Source organism: Gobius niger, assembly GCF_951799975.1.
Source record: "Gobius niger genome assembly, chromosome: 20".
Classification (NCBI taxonomy): Eukaryota; Metazoa; Chordata; class Actinopteri; order Gobiiformes; family Gobiidae; genus Gobius; species Gobius niger.
The window spans coordinates 21,255,184-21,267,977 of NC_136871.1; the positions used below are offsets into that span (position 1 = coordinate 21,255,184).

The 12,794-nt window shown below is 42.7% G+C and overlaps 1 protein-coding gene across 1 annotated transcript in view; it reads left to right on the forward strand.

Annotated features, from left to right (window-relative positions):
- The window catches only part of LOC306980210 (potassium voltage-gated channel subfamily B member 1-like), a 33,494-nt gene extending 23,430 nt beyond the window's left edge, over positions 1 to 10,064 (forward strand). The window contains exon 3 of the mRNA XM_079579478.1: positions 8,022 to 10,064. Within this exon, the coding sequence (XP_079435604.1) occupies positions 8,022 to 9,815 (1,794 nt within the window). The 3' untranslated portion in view covers positions 9,816 to 10,064. The remainder of the gene's footprint in view (positions 1 to 8,021) is intronic.
- The last annotated feature ends 2,730 nt before the right edge of the window (positions 10,065 to 12,794 follow it).

Below are 12,794 nucleotides of genomic sequence, written 5' to 3' on the forward strand. Positions count from 1 at the left end.
CAATCATAAATTAAAATCGAAATTGAAATTCAATACACAGTATTAAGAACTGGGGTATGTAAACTTTTGATCAGGGTCGTTTCTTTTGTCATTATGATTTAAAAAGAGTAAACTCTTGACCATAACTGGCACAACTGTACATCATAAAATCCAGGATAGTGGCCTGGCTATTATTCATCCTCTGTTATTCATGGTTAATTGGAGCAAATACAAAAGAACATGCCCCTTATGTGTGCATGCACACCCCCTACACATGATAACTGATATTGTACATTGTGAGTATAGGCCACATGTGAGTACTTCTGGATCAGCCATATGTGAACAATATCTCAGTCCCTGTGCCAGACTGTGGTTTTGTTCTCATTTTTCAATGACACCTCTGCCCTGTTTCTCATGATTTCTCTTTCTCTCGAAACTCTTAAAATGCATGACATGTCTCAGAAGATGACACAAACATAGCTTCTGGTGTGGAGAGGAAAAACACATCCGATAAAAGTCTTAAAAGCCAGACACATAAATCTAGCTTTTGGAGACAACACTTACAGTTTGTCTAATTTAGGGGTTATGCAGACATCAGCAAGTCAACGGTCAATGGTGTTTAATATCTTTATGCAACAAACCTTCATACAAACCTTGATAAACCTGAGAGGATAATTGAGTGCAATAAGCAACTTCATTTTACGCAGGGGAAATTTTGGGCACAAACCCTCCTGGAGAGTTTCACACTTTGTCTTTATGACTTAAAGCATTGAACTGACTATCTGAGGGTCTTTCCCTGAACTGTGCCAAGGATAAAACCCCCTCCCCAAAGCCCTGTTTGCCCTCGGAGAAGAAGAATCAGTGCTGAAGTTAAGACCTGAAGGGAGGGAGGGTGGGGTCAAGAGTTCAGACACAGTGTTGAATGGCTTGTTGCTGATATAGGGCATCTGGGTGATTAGAGGCGTGGTTGGGTGAAGACATGGTTGGCTGGTAAAAAGGGGCTGGTTGAGGCGTGGTCCTGTTCCTGAACCTAGTCAATAAAATATTAACTCCATAAAAATGTGATTATCTATAGATATTTTTAGATTTAATGACTCTTGGAATAAAGTGTTAACTTTATAATGTTATTTGAAGCCTTACTTTTAGTATGATCAATTTAATATCCCACCAAAAACTTGCAACTGATCATTTAGTAAGTTTTGAAGTTGGATCCCAACCATATATATAGGCTCATGTTGGAACTGCGGAGCTCCCCTGGTGTTATCAACACCCTCACACTTGTGGAAGGACACATGGTGCGTAGCCGCTAGCTCTCTCATCCATCTGGCTGTCTGCTGCTTGGTGCAGGGGAGCAGCACAGCTTTGGCACGGCACGGCATTCTGCTATAGGCTCAAAGGTGGGACGCTATGGTTGCCAGGCAAGGTGCGGTGGCACACGGGGGGCCTGTCAATGTGACTAATCCTTAATGTCATTCCAGCACAGGACAGTGATGTCCCAGCAATGTTAGACGCTGATTCAAACGAGCAATTGTACTTTTTCTGGTAAATATTCATGGGCCTAATACAGATATATTACTGTAAGGCTTCTTTGGCTGGATTATTTGAGTGACTTTGAGTGAGTGACTTTGTGCAGTACTTTTATTTAAGAGAAGTTTAGGCAGTTTAGAATGAAAGGGGATGAAGAGTGGAGAGTGACATTCAGCAAAATTGTCAGTCTGGCATTTAACTCACTACACTTAAACCAGTTAAGTGTCCAGTACAAGTGTTTCAGTCACTATCGGCAATTGTACAACACAAAACTGCTGCCTGAAAAGCAAAACTACTCACTTGCTCAGCAGCTACAAGATATTTGTTTTTGAGCATAAGTCTGACTAGAATTGTACATACAACTCGTGGGAAAACAATTTACTGTCTATGTCTGTACTTTTGCATGTTCTCCACTCACAGGTAGAAGATCATTTTCTACCATCCAGGAAGAGATACAAGATGCATCAGTGTGTACTTTTTCTTTTCTCTCCAGGTTCTGTAAGGCTCTTAAGCACAGGTGGCACAGTGGTTGGCGCTTGTTCTTCACAGCTAAACTGTCCCGGGTTTGATTCCCAGCCGGAGTGAAGCCTTTCTGTGTGGAGTTTGCATGTTCTCCCCTTGTCTGCATAGGTTTGTCTCCGGGTATTCTAGTTTCCCGTACCACTAAAAACATGTACAATAGACAAGAATGACTGAAACCGTGAGTGGTTGGTGGTGGTCGGAGGGAGATTCGCACACTTGCTTTTGCCAGTCTACCCCAAATGGGCGACTGAATCTTAAGTCACCACCACAGAGAATGGTGTGAATGAACAACGATTATAGTGTGGTGCTTTATTATTAAACCACACCTGAGTGAGATGTTCCTGAATGTTTCTACGTAAGTCCAAGACACATTTCCTCATGGGAACAATAACTCCTAAATAACTAGGCATAGAAAGCAATAAATGCATGAACACTTTGACTACATTATCTTATCTTATCTTGTTATATGTACAAATATGATCAGAAGGACATGAGCATTTGGGCAGTGTGGTGGCAAGGTGGCTGAGTGGTTAGCACTTCCTGGCCTTCCTGCCTCACAGAAAGGTCCCGGATTTGATCCCTTCTCCAGATCCTAAGCTTGGCTCATGGTCAGAATCCTATACAGTCAATGTTGCCTCAGAGACATAGAAGGATGGATCAAATATCAATGGACAGATTTTTAAATGGATACAAAGTATACCACTCAAACGGAGATGAAGTATGCTATCGTTGTATGTTTTCACTGCATTATACATGCACAAAAATGAAAATGTATAAAACCAGCATTTAGGGCCTGATGTATAACTGTCCTTACTGTTGAAGTCGCTTCTTAGACAAACAGTCTCAATTAATGTGGAGTGGCAGAACAACACGCTTATATTAGTTTAATTAATTTCAAATGGAAACTTTAACATGACTCGCCCTGAGGTGGAAGTGCCCTGTTGTAAACTTTGTTTACCGCTGCTACAGATTTAGAACACCATCTGTCCACTAAAAAAGTTAACAACAAATGCAGTGTGTCTTACTCTTACAAAGGTGGATTAAGCTGCCACTTGTCATGGTCATAGCAAATAAAGCTGTGGCTCAGTGCCACATAAAAGGTTTGTTGAAAAATAAAGACAACAAATCCATTAAGACCAACACAAGAGATGAATCAATGGAAAGCCCCGTGAGCAGCCCTTTTATGACGCATATTATATTGTTACAATAAACTCCACCCCTGGTACACTCATGAGCTGACGGCTTGTTACCTGTAGTTATCAAAAACAAACAACCCGGTAAACATTTGTACTTTGGATAAATAAGCCATAACAATGCTAATATTCATATATTTTTATGCTAATGCATGATATTGTAGTAAAATATTAGTAAGTAAGTGCTTTATTTGTCATTGTACAACCGTACAACAAAATAGTGTTCAGGTGTTAGTCCTGAGCCGCTGCGACTGAGCATGCCACCCCTGTGGGCCAACCTGAGCAGCATGTTTATGGAGGTCGGGGAAACCGGAGAACTGCCTTCAGTGCTCCTCTGAAACGGTGCACCGCCTCCCGGGTTTGTCTCTGTTTCAGAGCATGGTGGCTCTGGTCAGCTCCCTCCGACCCACAACAGTCTTTCACCATCTTCTGTTTTATTCTCCATTAGTCAGAACACTAGTAGGGACAGATGGCTTGTGTGGTTTAGCTGTGAGTCTTGCCCGGATACCTCCTTGTTAGTCCCATTTTTTTGTTTTCTGTAGCACCTCTTGTGACGCCTCCACTGTGCTGCAGGTGTGGGAGGCTCTTGGTGCCTCTTCAGTGTTTCAGAAGAAGAAATGTGTAGGTCTCAAATGTCTTTAGCTCATATGCTAGCTGTTTGTTTACTTTAAAAAAGCTGCTTTCTTCAGGACTTTTTGCAGTAATAAACAATCAGCCAAACCCCACAAAAATGTGGCAAAGACGCACCAGTAAAATAATGTGGAACACAGAAACCACATGCAGTTCACAGAAAAAAAACACACTTGCACCAGGAGAGAGAGAGGTTGCTGCTTGTTCACGCATCACCATGACTCCCATAAGAAAAAATATTTATCATGTATTTCAAATTATTACTCAAAGAGAAAACACAAAGGACAGGATGCAAGTTTGTAAAGGGCACTATGCTGTTTCCGGGAGCAGAGCGCTGTCTCTTTAGCCAGTAATGGCTGTGGGCTGTGTTCGGTGCACAGGTCTCAGGAGCCTTGTACTACAGCAGCTCTCCTTCAGAGCCCAGTCTTTCTTCGATCATGCATGAAGCAGGCCTAACCTTGTGGTGAAAGCAGTGGGAAAAGTAGGCTATCTCTCTGGCTACTACCTCAGCAGTCAGCCATGGCACAGTGAGCACACATGTCCACACACACACACCCTTTCCAGGACGGCATAGCTTGCACTTGAGGAGGGTATTAAATATTCAGCTTGCTTTGCCTGTTGGCCTGTGGGGAATTCAGGTTTTGGACATAATTACAGAGCGCGAGAGGATATTGTTCTGGACAGCTGGGTGGGTATTTACTGAACGTGAGCTGCTGCTGCTGTGAAATCACATTTGCGGCCATGTTTTATGCAAATGGGAAATGGGTTGGACGCCCCCATGACCCCAGCGCTCATCATTAGGAGCTAATGAAGGAACATGATACAAGGGAGGTCCTTTTTTAGCAAAAAGTACTGAAGCTAATGGTCTTTCTGCATAATGATTAAAATTTACCCCAAATCACCTTGTACCTTTGGTTACACACAGCTTGGTTAGAAGTGTTTTTTTTTTACTCTAGAGGAAGAAAAAAAATCCTCTGTTGTTCAATATGGAAGACAGCTGGCCCATTTTCAAATCAGGAGAGTTTGCATGATGGACACGTCTTCATATTTACTCAGACAGACAAGCAAACACCTCAGTTCGAGAACACCCGAGCTTTATTTTGACTGGAGTTTAAGCTGAATGTTGAATGACATTGAGAATGTCACAAACAGATCTGGATAACGTGGGTCAAAGTTCTTCATCGAGTAAACAACCTTAGTGAGGCAAAGTCAAGTCAAAGTTTTGGTCAGTCAATGATGTCCACAGGCAAAAGATAAAGCTTGGATAGCACAGTGCATTTTCTGTGTCAAACTGAGTCCCATTGTGACGCAAGTTCTGGTCAGTTGCATGTTCATTATAAGTTCACAGTAAGTTGAGTCGTTAGATCTATAATAAAAAAAAACAAAGCCCCGAGGAAACATTGTACCATCGTAAAGTTTGACATAAACTTGGTCAAACTGAGAAAGTACACTCTACATGCATGGCTGATTCCACATAGTCCGAGCACAAAGTGACAAATAACTAAGTTGCCCGTGGGCCTCAGCAACCTCTCTGAACATATAAAAGACTATTTAAGTGTTCAATCTTTACACTGGGTGCTCACATCCTTACATCCTGCACTGGGCCTGACCCTGCTTGGCGTGCAGCGCTACTGCGAAGGGAAGAGAGGTGTTAGTGGAGTGAAATAGAAGTGTGGCAAAGGATATACATCACATCACGCCTTGCTAGCTTTCACACGCGCACACACACGAGAGACAATGCACATCCAAGGTTCACTTTTTCACACTGTCTTTTGTCTCCGGCATGATTCATTAACAACGCACACAAAGCGACGAGTCTGTCAAGCAAGATTAGCCCTGATCTACTGCATGTCTACCAACCGGACCATTTCAGATCACAGTGTCCGACGCGTCTCCAATCTCCGCACGCTTATCAAAATGCCAACACTTTATCCAACTTTTTTTCAAACCTGTCTAGACAATTGCAATTATCTCACAAGCGCAACACTTTATTTTCCCGGAGACAACAGCTGTTTGATTCCCTGGAGTGTGATTAGGAAGTTCTTTAACATCAGGTCATTCTTGAAAGTTTCCATCCATCACTTGTGTCTCCCGGGTGTCCAAACATAGAAATATGCTATTTTAGAGCTAAACATTAGTACATGCTCTATAAATTCACTCGCACAGGTTGAACTTGTAACCTCCTGAAGGTGAAATGCCCCCAAATCCTAACATTGCAGCAGCATTAGCCTCCTCAAAGGTCAAGGTAGATGCACAAGCAAGTCACCTGTCCGTTTTAATTAGAGCTTATGGCTGCCGATTGGTGCGAATGGGTAATCCTGTTTCGCGATTGGCCCGGGCACTCCCTCCATGCGCTGACCTTGTGTTGGATTTCACACCGACTGGGACAGGAATAATAGGTGTGTTACGGATCCCCTGCCTCCCTAATCTGCAGTGCAATGGCCCAGACTCCATTGTGCTCATGAGATTATATCATTAGCGGCTGGATCAAGTGGTCTCACTGGGGCTTACCTGTGTGCGGTGCATTGTACACGATGTCATGCATTGTAGTTTCCTTTCGGCGCTGGATATAGGGGGATTTGTTGGTGATGACAGGGGCAAGCGTAATTGGCCGGAGGGTTCAACGTAGCACCGACTAGCAATGTGGTTCTCAAACGTTTCACACAGAAGTACATCCTCATAAAATCTTTGACCTTCCGGATAACACCACACTGCAAAAAGTAAATATCAAGCATTGCCTTAAATGACTTGAATTGAGGAAATGTATCTTGTTTAGAGCGGTTTTCACTAATTTAGACATTTTTCCTGATCTGACCAAGTTTACTTTGCTTGTTTGAGGACATTTCAGACCAGTTCTAGGGTAAATCTCGCTTGAAATAAGAGAGTAAAATTGCCAATGAGACAAGACCAATTTTCTTACCCCAGTGGCAAAGAAAATGACCTGAAATAAGGACGAAATGTATTGAAACGAGTCAGAAACATCTCAGAACAAGTGAAGTGATCTAGGACAAATGCCCAACAACTTCTTAGCTAGTCAAAACAACTAAAATTTGGATTATTATGCTCAAATTGAGATGGTTATACTAATCTAGTTAATTACTTTTAGCAGTGCAGGGATAGATGAAGATCAAATCAGGTTTAGAAAAAGGATCCAAAATTGTAGATGACCCAGTACTGCCTGAAGAAGCGCAAGTCTCATTAGTTTGAGTGGGGACCCTCACGTTTCATTTTGTTTATTCAGATGTTTCTCCAATTGTGTTTTTGCTTCATGGAAGGAAAAAAATAAATAAATACAGTGCAACATTGCGGTTTCAAAAGAGCTGGGCCACTGTATATATTGTGTCACAGTGCTCAGCCATAGAAGGATTTGTGGGGGATGACACAGTGAAGAGCTGGGGTGGCAGGGGAGCGTTAAAAATGTATCAATACGATGTACCACTCTCCCAGTCTCTGCTCCACTGTCTCGCTGAAGTGCATCACACACAAGCCCTTGAGATCATGCTAGCGCTGCTGCTTTTCAGAGTCTGACGTGCCATTTCATGAATATCTTTGGTACAAGGTAAAATGGGCCACCAAGGAAATTATCAGAAATGTTATCAGTGTTATTTGAGTCCCCCGGGGAGCGTAATTGAAAGTCTGAGAAAGGTGCTTGCCCCACAGTGACACGTCATGTTTCCATAAGGGAAAGACTCTCTACAAGAACTCTTTTTAGTTGATTAGTTACATTTTTAGTTAATAGTTACATTGATTCCACCACACTTCGGTTAACGTAGCAATAGGCTCATAGCTGATGGAGGACTAGCTTGTAGCGGTATAATAATGTCAACGGAAACTGGTGGGAACATGGTTGTCTGTTTTAAAGTTATTGCTCAGAAATACTATATTATTGTAACTTCCCTTCTGGAATTTTTGCTGTATTTTTGATATTTTGGCCAACAAGCCTTTAGCCAAGGAAGGTCAGTATACATTCTCGCCTGCATTGGAGCCTTTTCATCTCAGGTCTTTCAGTCAAGGACACCATCATTAAAACCGGAGTGCCCATTATCAAACGTTTTGATCTTGGTTCCAAAAGGCTGGTGCAATTAGGAGGAATATAGACATAGTTTGTATCTTTAAATTGTAAAATGGCTAACTGCACACTAAAACTTGCAAACGCCTTGTGTTTTTCAGATCCTGGCTATTATCTCCATCCTCTTCATTGTGCTGTCCACCATTGCCTTGTCTCTGAACACCCTCCCGGACCTCCAGGACACAGACGAGTTTGGCCAGCCCACAGACAACCCCCAGCTGGCCCACGTGGAGGCTGTGTGCATCGCCTGGTTCACCATGGAGTACCTCCTTCGCTTTCTCTCCTCCCCCAATAAATGGAAGTTCTTCAAGGGGCCGCTGAACATCATTGACCTCTTAGCCATTCTTCCATATTACGTCACTATATTTTTAACGGAGTCCAACAAGAGTGTGCTGCAGTTTCAAAATGTGCGGCGGGTGGTGCAGATATTCCGGATCATGCGCATCTTGCGAATCCTCAAGTTGGCCCGTCACTCAACTGGCCTTCAATCTTTAGGTTTTACACTCAGAAGGAGCTACAATGAACTTGGACTGCTCATCCTTTTCCTCGCCATGGGCATCATGATCTTCTCTAGTCTGGTGTTTTTTGCTGAGAAAGATGAAGAGGACACCAAATTTAAAAGCATACCAGCTTCATTCTGGTGGGCCACTATAACAATGACGACAGTGGGCTATGGAGATATCTACCCAAAAACTTTACTTGGGAAGATTGTGGGAGGGTTGTGTTGTATTGCTGGAGTTTTGGTGATCGCCTTACCAATCCCCATCATAGTGAATAACTTCTCTGAGTTTTACAAGGAGCAGAAGCGGCAGGAGAAAGCCATTAAGAGAAGAGAGGCCTTGGAGAGGGCAAAACGAAATGGCAGCATCGTCTCAATGAACATCAAAGATTCGTTTATTCGCGGTGTAGAGCTCATGGACGTTATGGTAGAGGAAGGGATAGAAAATACAAAGGGACCGCCACTTGACAACCACATATCTCCCAGCATTCAAGTTAAAGATCAATCCAATTTGAAGTCCAACAACAGCAGCCCCACCAGGAACCTCGACTCAACGTACCAATCGGAGGTTAAGAAGCTCAGCAGTCCGCAGCATTTGAGTGCGCAAAAGCTGGAGGATATGTACAACAAGATGTCCCAGTCAGATGTGCAGGGAAACAGTAGTAAAGACAAGGGCACTGGGTCAAAATCGGCACGGCAAAAGGCGGAGCTGGAGATGGGAGCGATACCAACAGCTACTATGTGCAGCACCATCGACCCAGTAACCGATTTGAAAAGCATTTCCAGCATCGACAGTTTCATGAGCTGCGCCACAGACTTCGCTGAGAGCTCGCGGTTTTCCCAAAGTCCCATCGGCAGCATCCACCAGGGCCGAGTGAGCACCAACCCCAGCCTGGAGCCCACTTTGGAGGCCGATCCGGAGGGGTCCCAGGGCTCCATAACCCCCCGGTCCACACGAAGCGCCAAGCAAAGTCCCGACCAAGACCAGTGCATCAACCACCCACACAAAACCCACAGGATAAGAGTGAACTATAGATGCGGAGAGGAGCCCGGGGCAGACAGTTCTTCGGTGCAAAGCCCGGACGTGTCTCTCTACACCACCGCAAGCAGCAGGACGCCCATCAAAAGCCCGGAATACATCCGCCCGAACATCTTCACATTCCACGATTCGTCAATCAGCAAATTCATCGACGCAGACACGGACGAGGAGGAGCACCTTCACGACGCAAGTGCTAACTCCTCGCAAAGACTCTTAGACAACGGCAGCCCGAAGTTCGGACGACGCTCCAATCACGCTCAGAGAAGATTAGGACACGGCACACCTGGAAAGGACAGCCAGGAGAACCACGTGGCTCAGGAACTACAGCCGCATCAGGGAGACAGCTCCAATGCATAGAGACGCCATGTACACGGATGGCAAAGCACAGCGAGATAACATGCCACAAAGGATGATGAACTCAAAAACAATGGATTAGACATAGATAGTACATAAAATACCCTTTATACCGCTTCTTTGTCGGTCAGTAGACTCAAAGAAAACCTATTTTTTTGGATTTTCCTTACTGTTAGTAGCAACATTTTAGGTAGCAAAACTCAATGGGCATTTTTAAATATTGCAACATAGGATGTGAAAAATGACTTTGTTTTGGGACTGCTTATGTTGAAAGTGAGATATTATTTTGCTTCCATACAACTGGCCTTAGTTCATTTGTCAATATGTGTTGTTGTGTGATTGTAAGAGGAAAAAATATATCAACATTGACGGTTGTTGTTGTTTTTTTTTTTTATGTCAAACTATAAAATGTTGGTCTGTTGTCTTAATTTTATTTGATTTTTTTTTTCATCCAATGGCAGTGTTTTGACCCAGAGAGGTTGATTCTGTGACTGTACGTTGTCGTCCCATGCGCATCTTAACCTCATCATTATTTTACCACACAAGGACTGAATTCATTTACTGCTTTTGTTTGCTGGGGTCACTCCAAGTTCAAATCACACTGCGTTATTTATATCGTAGCAATGGGCATCAGTATCTCAAATTTACTGCATAAGAATGAAAACAATATATATTTTTAAGACGTTTCGTAACTGATGGACAGGAGAAACGTGCAAAGATGTCATGGTTTTGCACTCTTCAGATGTACAGCATTTTATGGCGGAAGTTGACATTGTAACGACTTGGTTTGTAGTCTTTGCTGTTGTCCGTCACAAATGTCTGTTGGTCCTTTGTGTGACATGAAGAACCAAAGAACTGTTCAGTCTTATGCGTTTTACTGTAATCATAGATGTGTAGCTGTACGCAGCAACTGTTAGCATTCCTTCTCTTTTTCCCAAGAGCCTCGGACATTCGACGGAGCAAACTTTGTATAATGGCTTTGAAAACTGCACACTTTCAGTCCAAGGTCGGGTCTGTGCTGCAAGGTGGTTTGTGACATCAAAATGAGCAGAAGAGGAAACACAGCACTTTATTTTATTTTCTCTCCCACTCAAACCAAATACAATTCTCGCATCCTAATCCATCTGCAGCCTGCCACTCCTTTCCTTTCCACTTTGATGGATAGTAGGTATGATCATGTAAAAGCATGTTTTTTCCCCCCACATATCGAATGCATTGCTCCACTGCTTATGTTTTAACATGTTACTTGCTCAGAATGCTTTTATTGTTGTGTTATAGTAGATAATCACTAAACAGTGACAAATTAAAGGGGTGAACAAGAAATACAAGATACATCAAAAAGGAATTATTCTGCGAAGTTGGGTTTTCACCAATTGGTTTATCTATTTCTAGAAGTATTATTCCTTTGGTTGAGATGATGGCTATTACTGAACTCGTGCAGGTAAATGAGTCACACTGGACTGTAGCCGCTGATCAATTTGCATCTGTTGTCTTGCATTTGTACACACAAACACGCTAATTTATACACTGGTGCACATATGAGACTGGAGGCACGGTGGGTGGAAGTGTCTTTGGCCAAGAACATGACAACATCAACTGATCGGCTCCGAGCTCCGGTCCGTGGGTGAAAACACTGCCACTGAGCCACTCCCATCCTGGAACTAAAATAACTAAATAGAAGTCATGGGACAAGAACATCCTGTTGCTTTCCTTTAGTTTGTCACTTTCTGTGCCTTTGCTTTGATTATGTCACTATTGAATTCCCTAAATTGTATGACGGAACAAACAGCATTTATGTAGATTTGCAGGACACGCCTAAATGTTTATCAGCCACTTATCTTCCTGACATTAAAGAATAGAGGACATGCTGTAGTTGAAATTGCGATTACGAGTGAAGGTTGCCATTAAGGTAACATTAAGTCCTCTGCAAAACTGCCCCTGTGGTGTCTTAAAACAGCTCATCCTGTAGTTTAGACCTTTCTGGGGGGTTTTCAATCTAAAATGTCATGCTCCTGGATATGTTTTAGGAACTGAATATAGAAAACTCAGATGATCTGTTATTTTTAGATATCCGTGCAGCCCAAATAGGTGAGAGCCCTGTGAGCTAATGTTCCCATAGTGATGGTTCAACACTGAATCATTTATAATTGATAAAAGTTATAAGCCAAGGACTAAAATGACTTTATTGTTTAGGTATATCAGAGAAACTGCAAACCTCCATCAAGGCTTTGCACGTTTCCTTTAGTGCCCAGACTTTGACTTGAACCGAATTCATGGCTGTAAGTTTTAAATGTAGCAATTTCTGAATATTATTTGTGGAATAATAACACCACACATTACGGACGAACAGCTGAAACACTGCTGGAACAGTATTTCCGTCCTCCCGAAGGTGCTGTTTCTGTGTGACACGAGCCATACAGCCACAAAGCTGGGAGACTGAAATGTGAATTGAATAGCAACGAGACAAGCAAAGCGCAGCCATTTGATCACACCGTATAGATGTGGAGGCTGTAATGCTTGGCTGTGTTTCAGGAATGCCTCCATTTACTGTCAGACAACAACAACAAAAAAAGCAGATGCGGTACATGTCAGTAAAAATGTATCTTTTTGACTTGCCATTATTAAAGATGAAGTTACTGTATGTATGACTGCGTTTGAGCCAGTAAGAAAGGGGTCGTTTCCCACAAGATATATGCCCATACTGAACTAGTCACAACTGTATTATTGCCATTCTGTGGAACATTCCAGGTTGAGTCAAGACAAATATGCACTAAATGCTCAGATAAAAAAAAAACAACGCAATGTCCCGCTCCCAACAAAGATACGAGTCAGGTTTAGAGGGAGGCCGGGCCAGTAAAAATGCATGATTTATAGGTAGTCTATATTTACCGATAAAAACATCAGTGGCTAAACACTATTCTGTTTTATTCTATTTATTGGATGAAAGTGTAGCCTATTCCACTGCACTTTATAAAAACACAT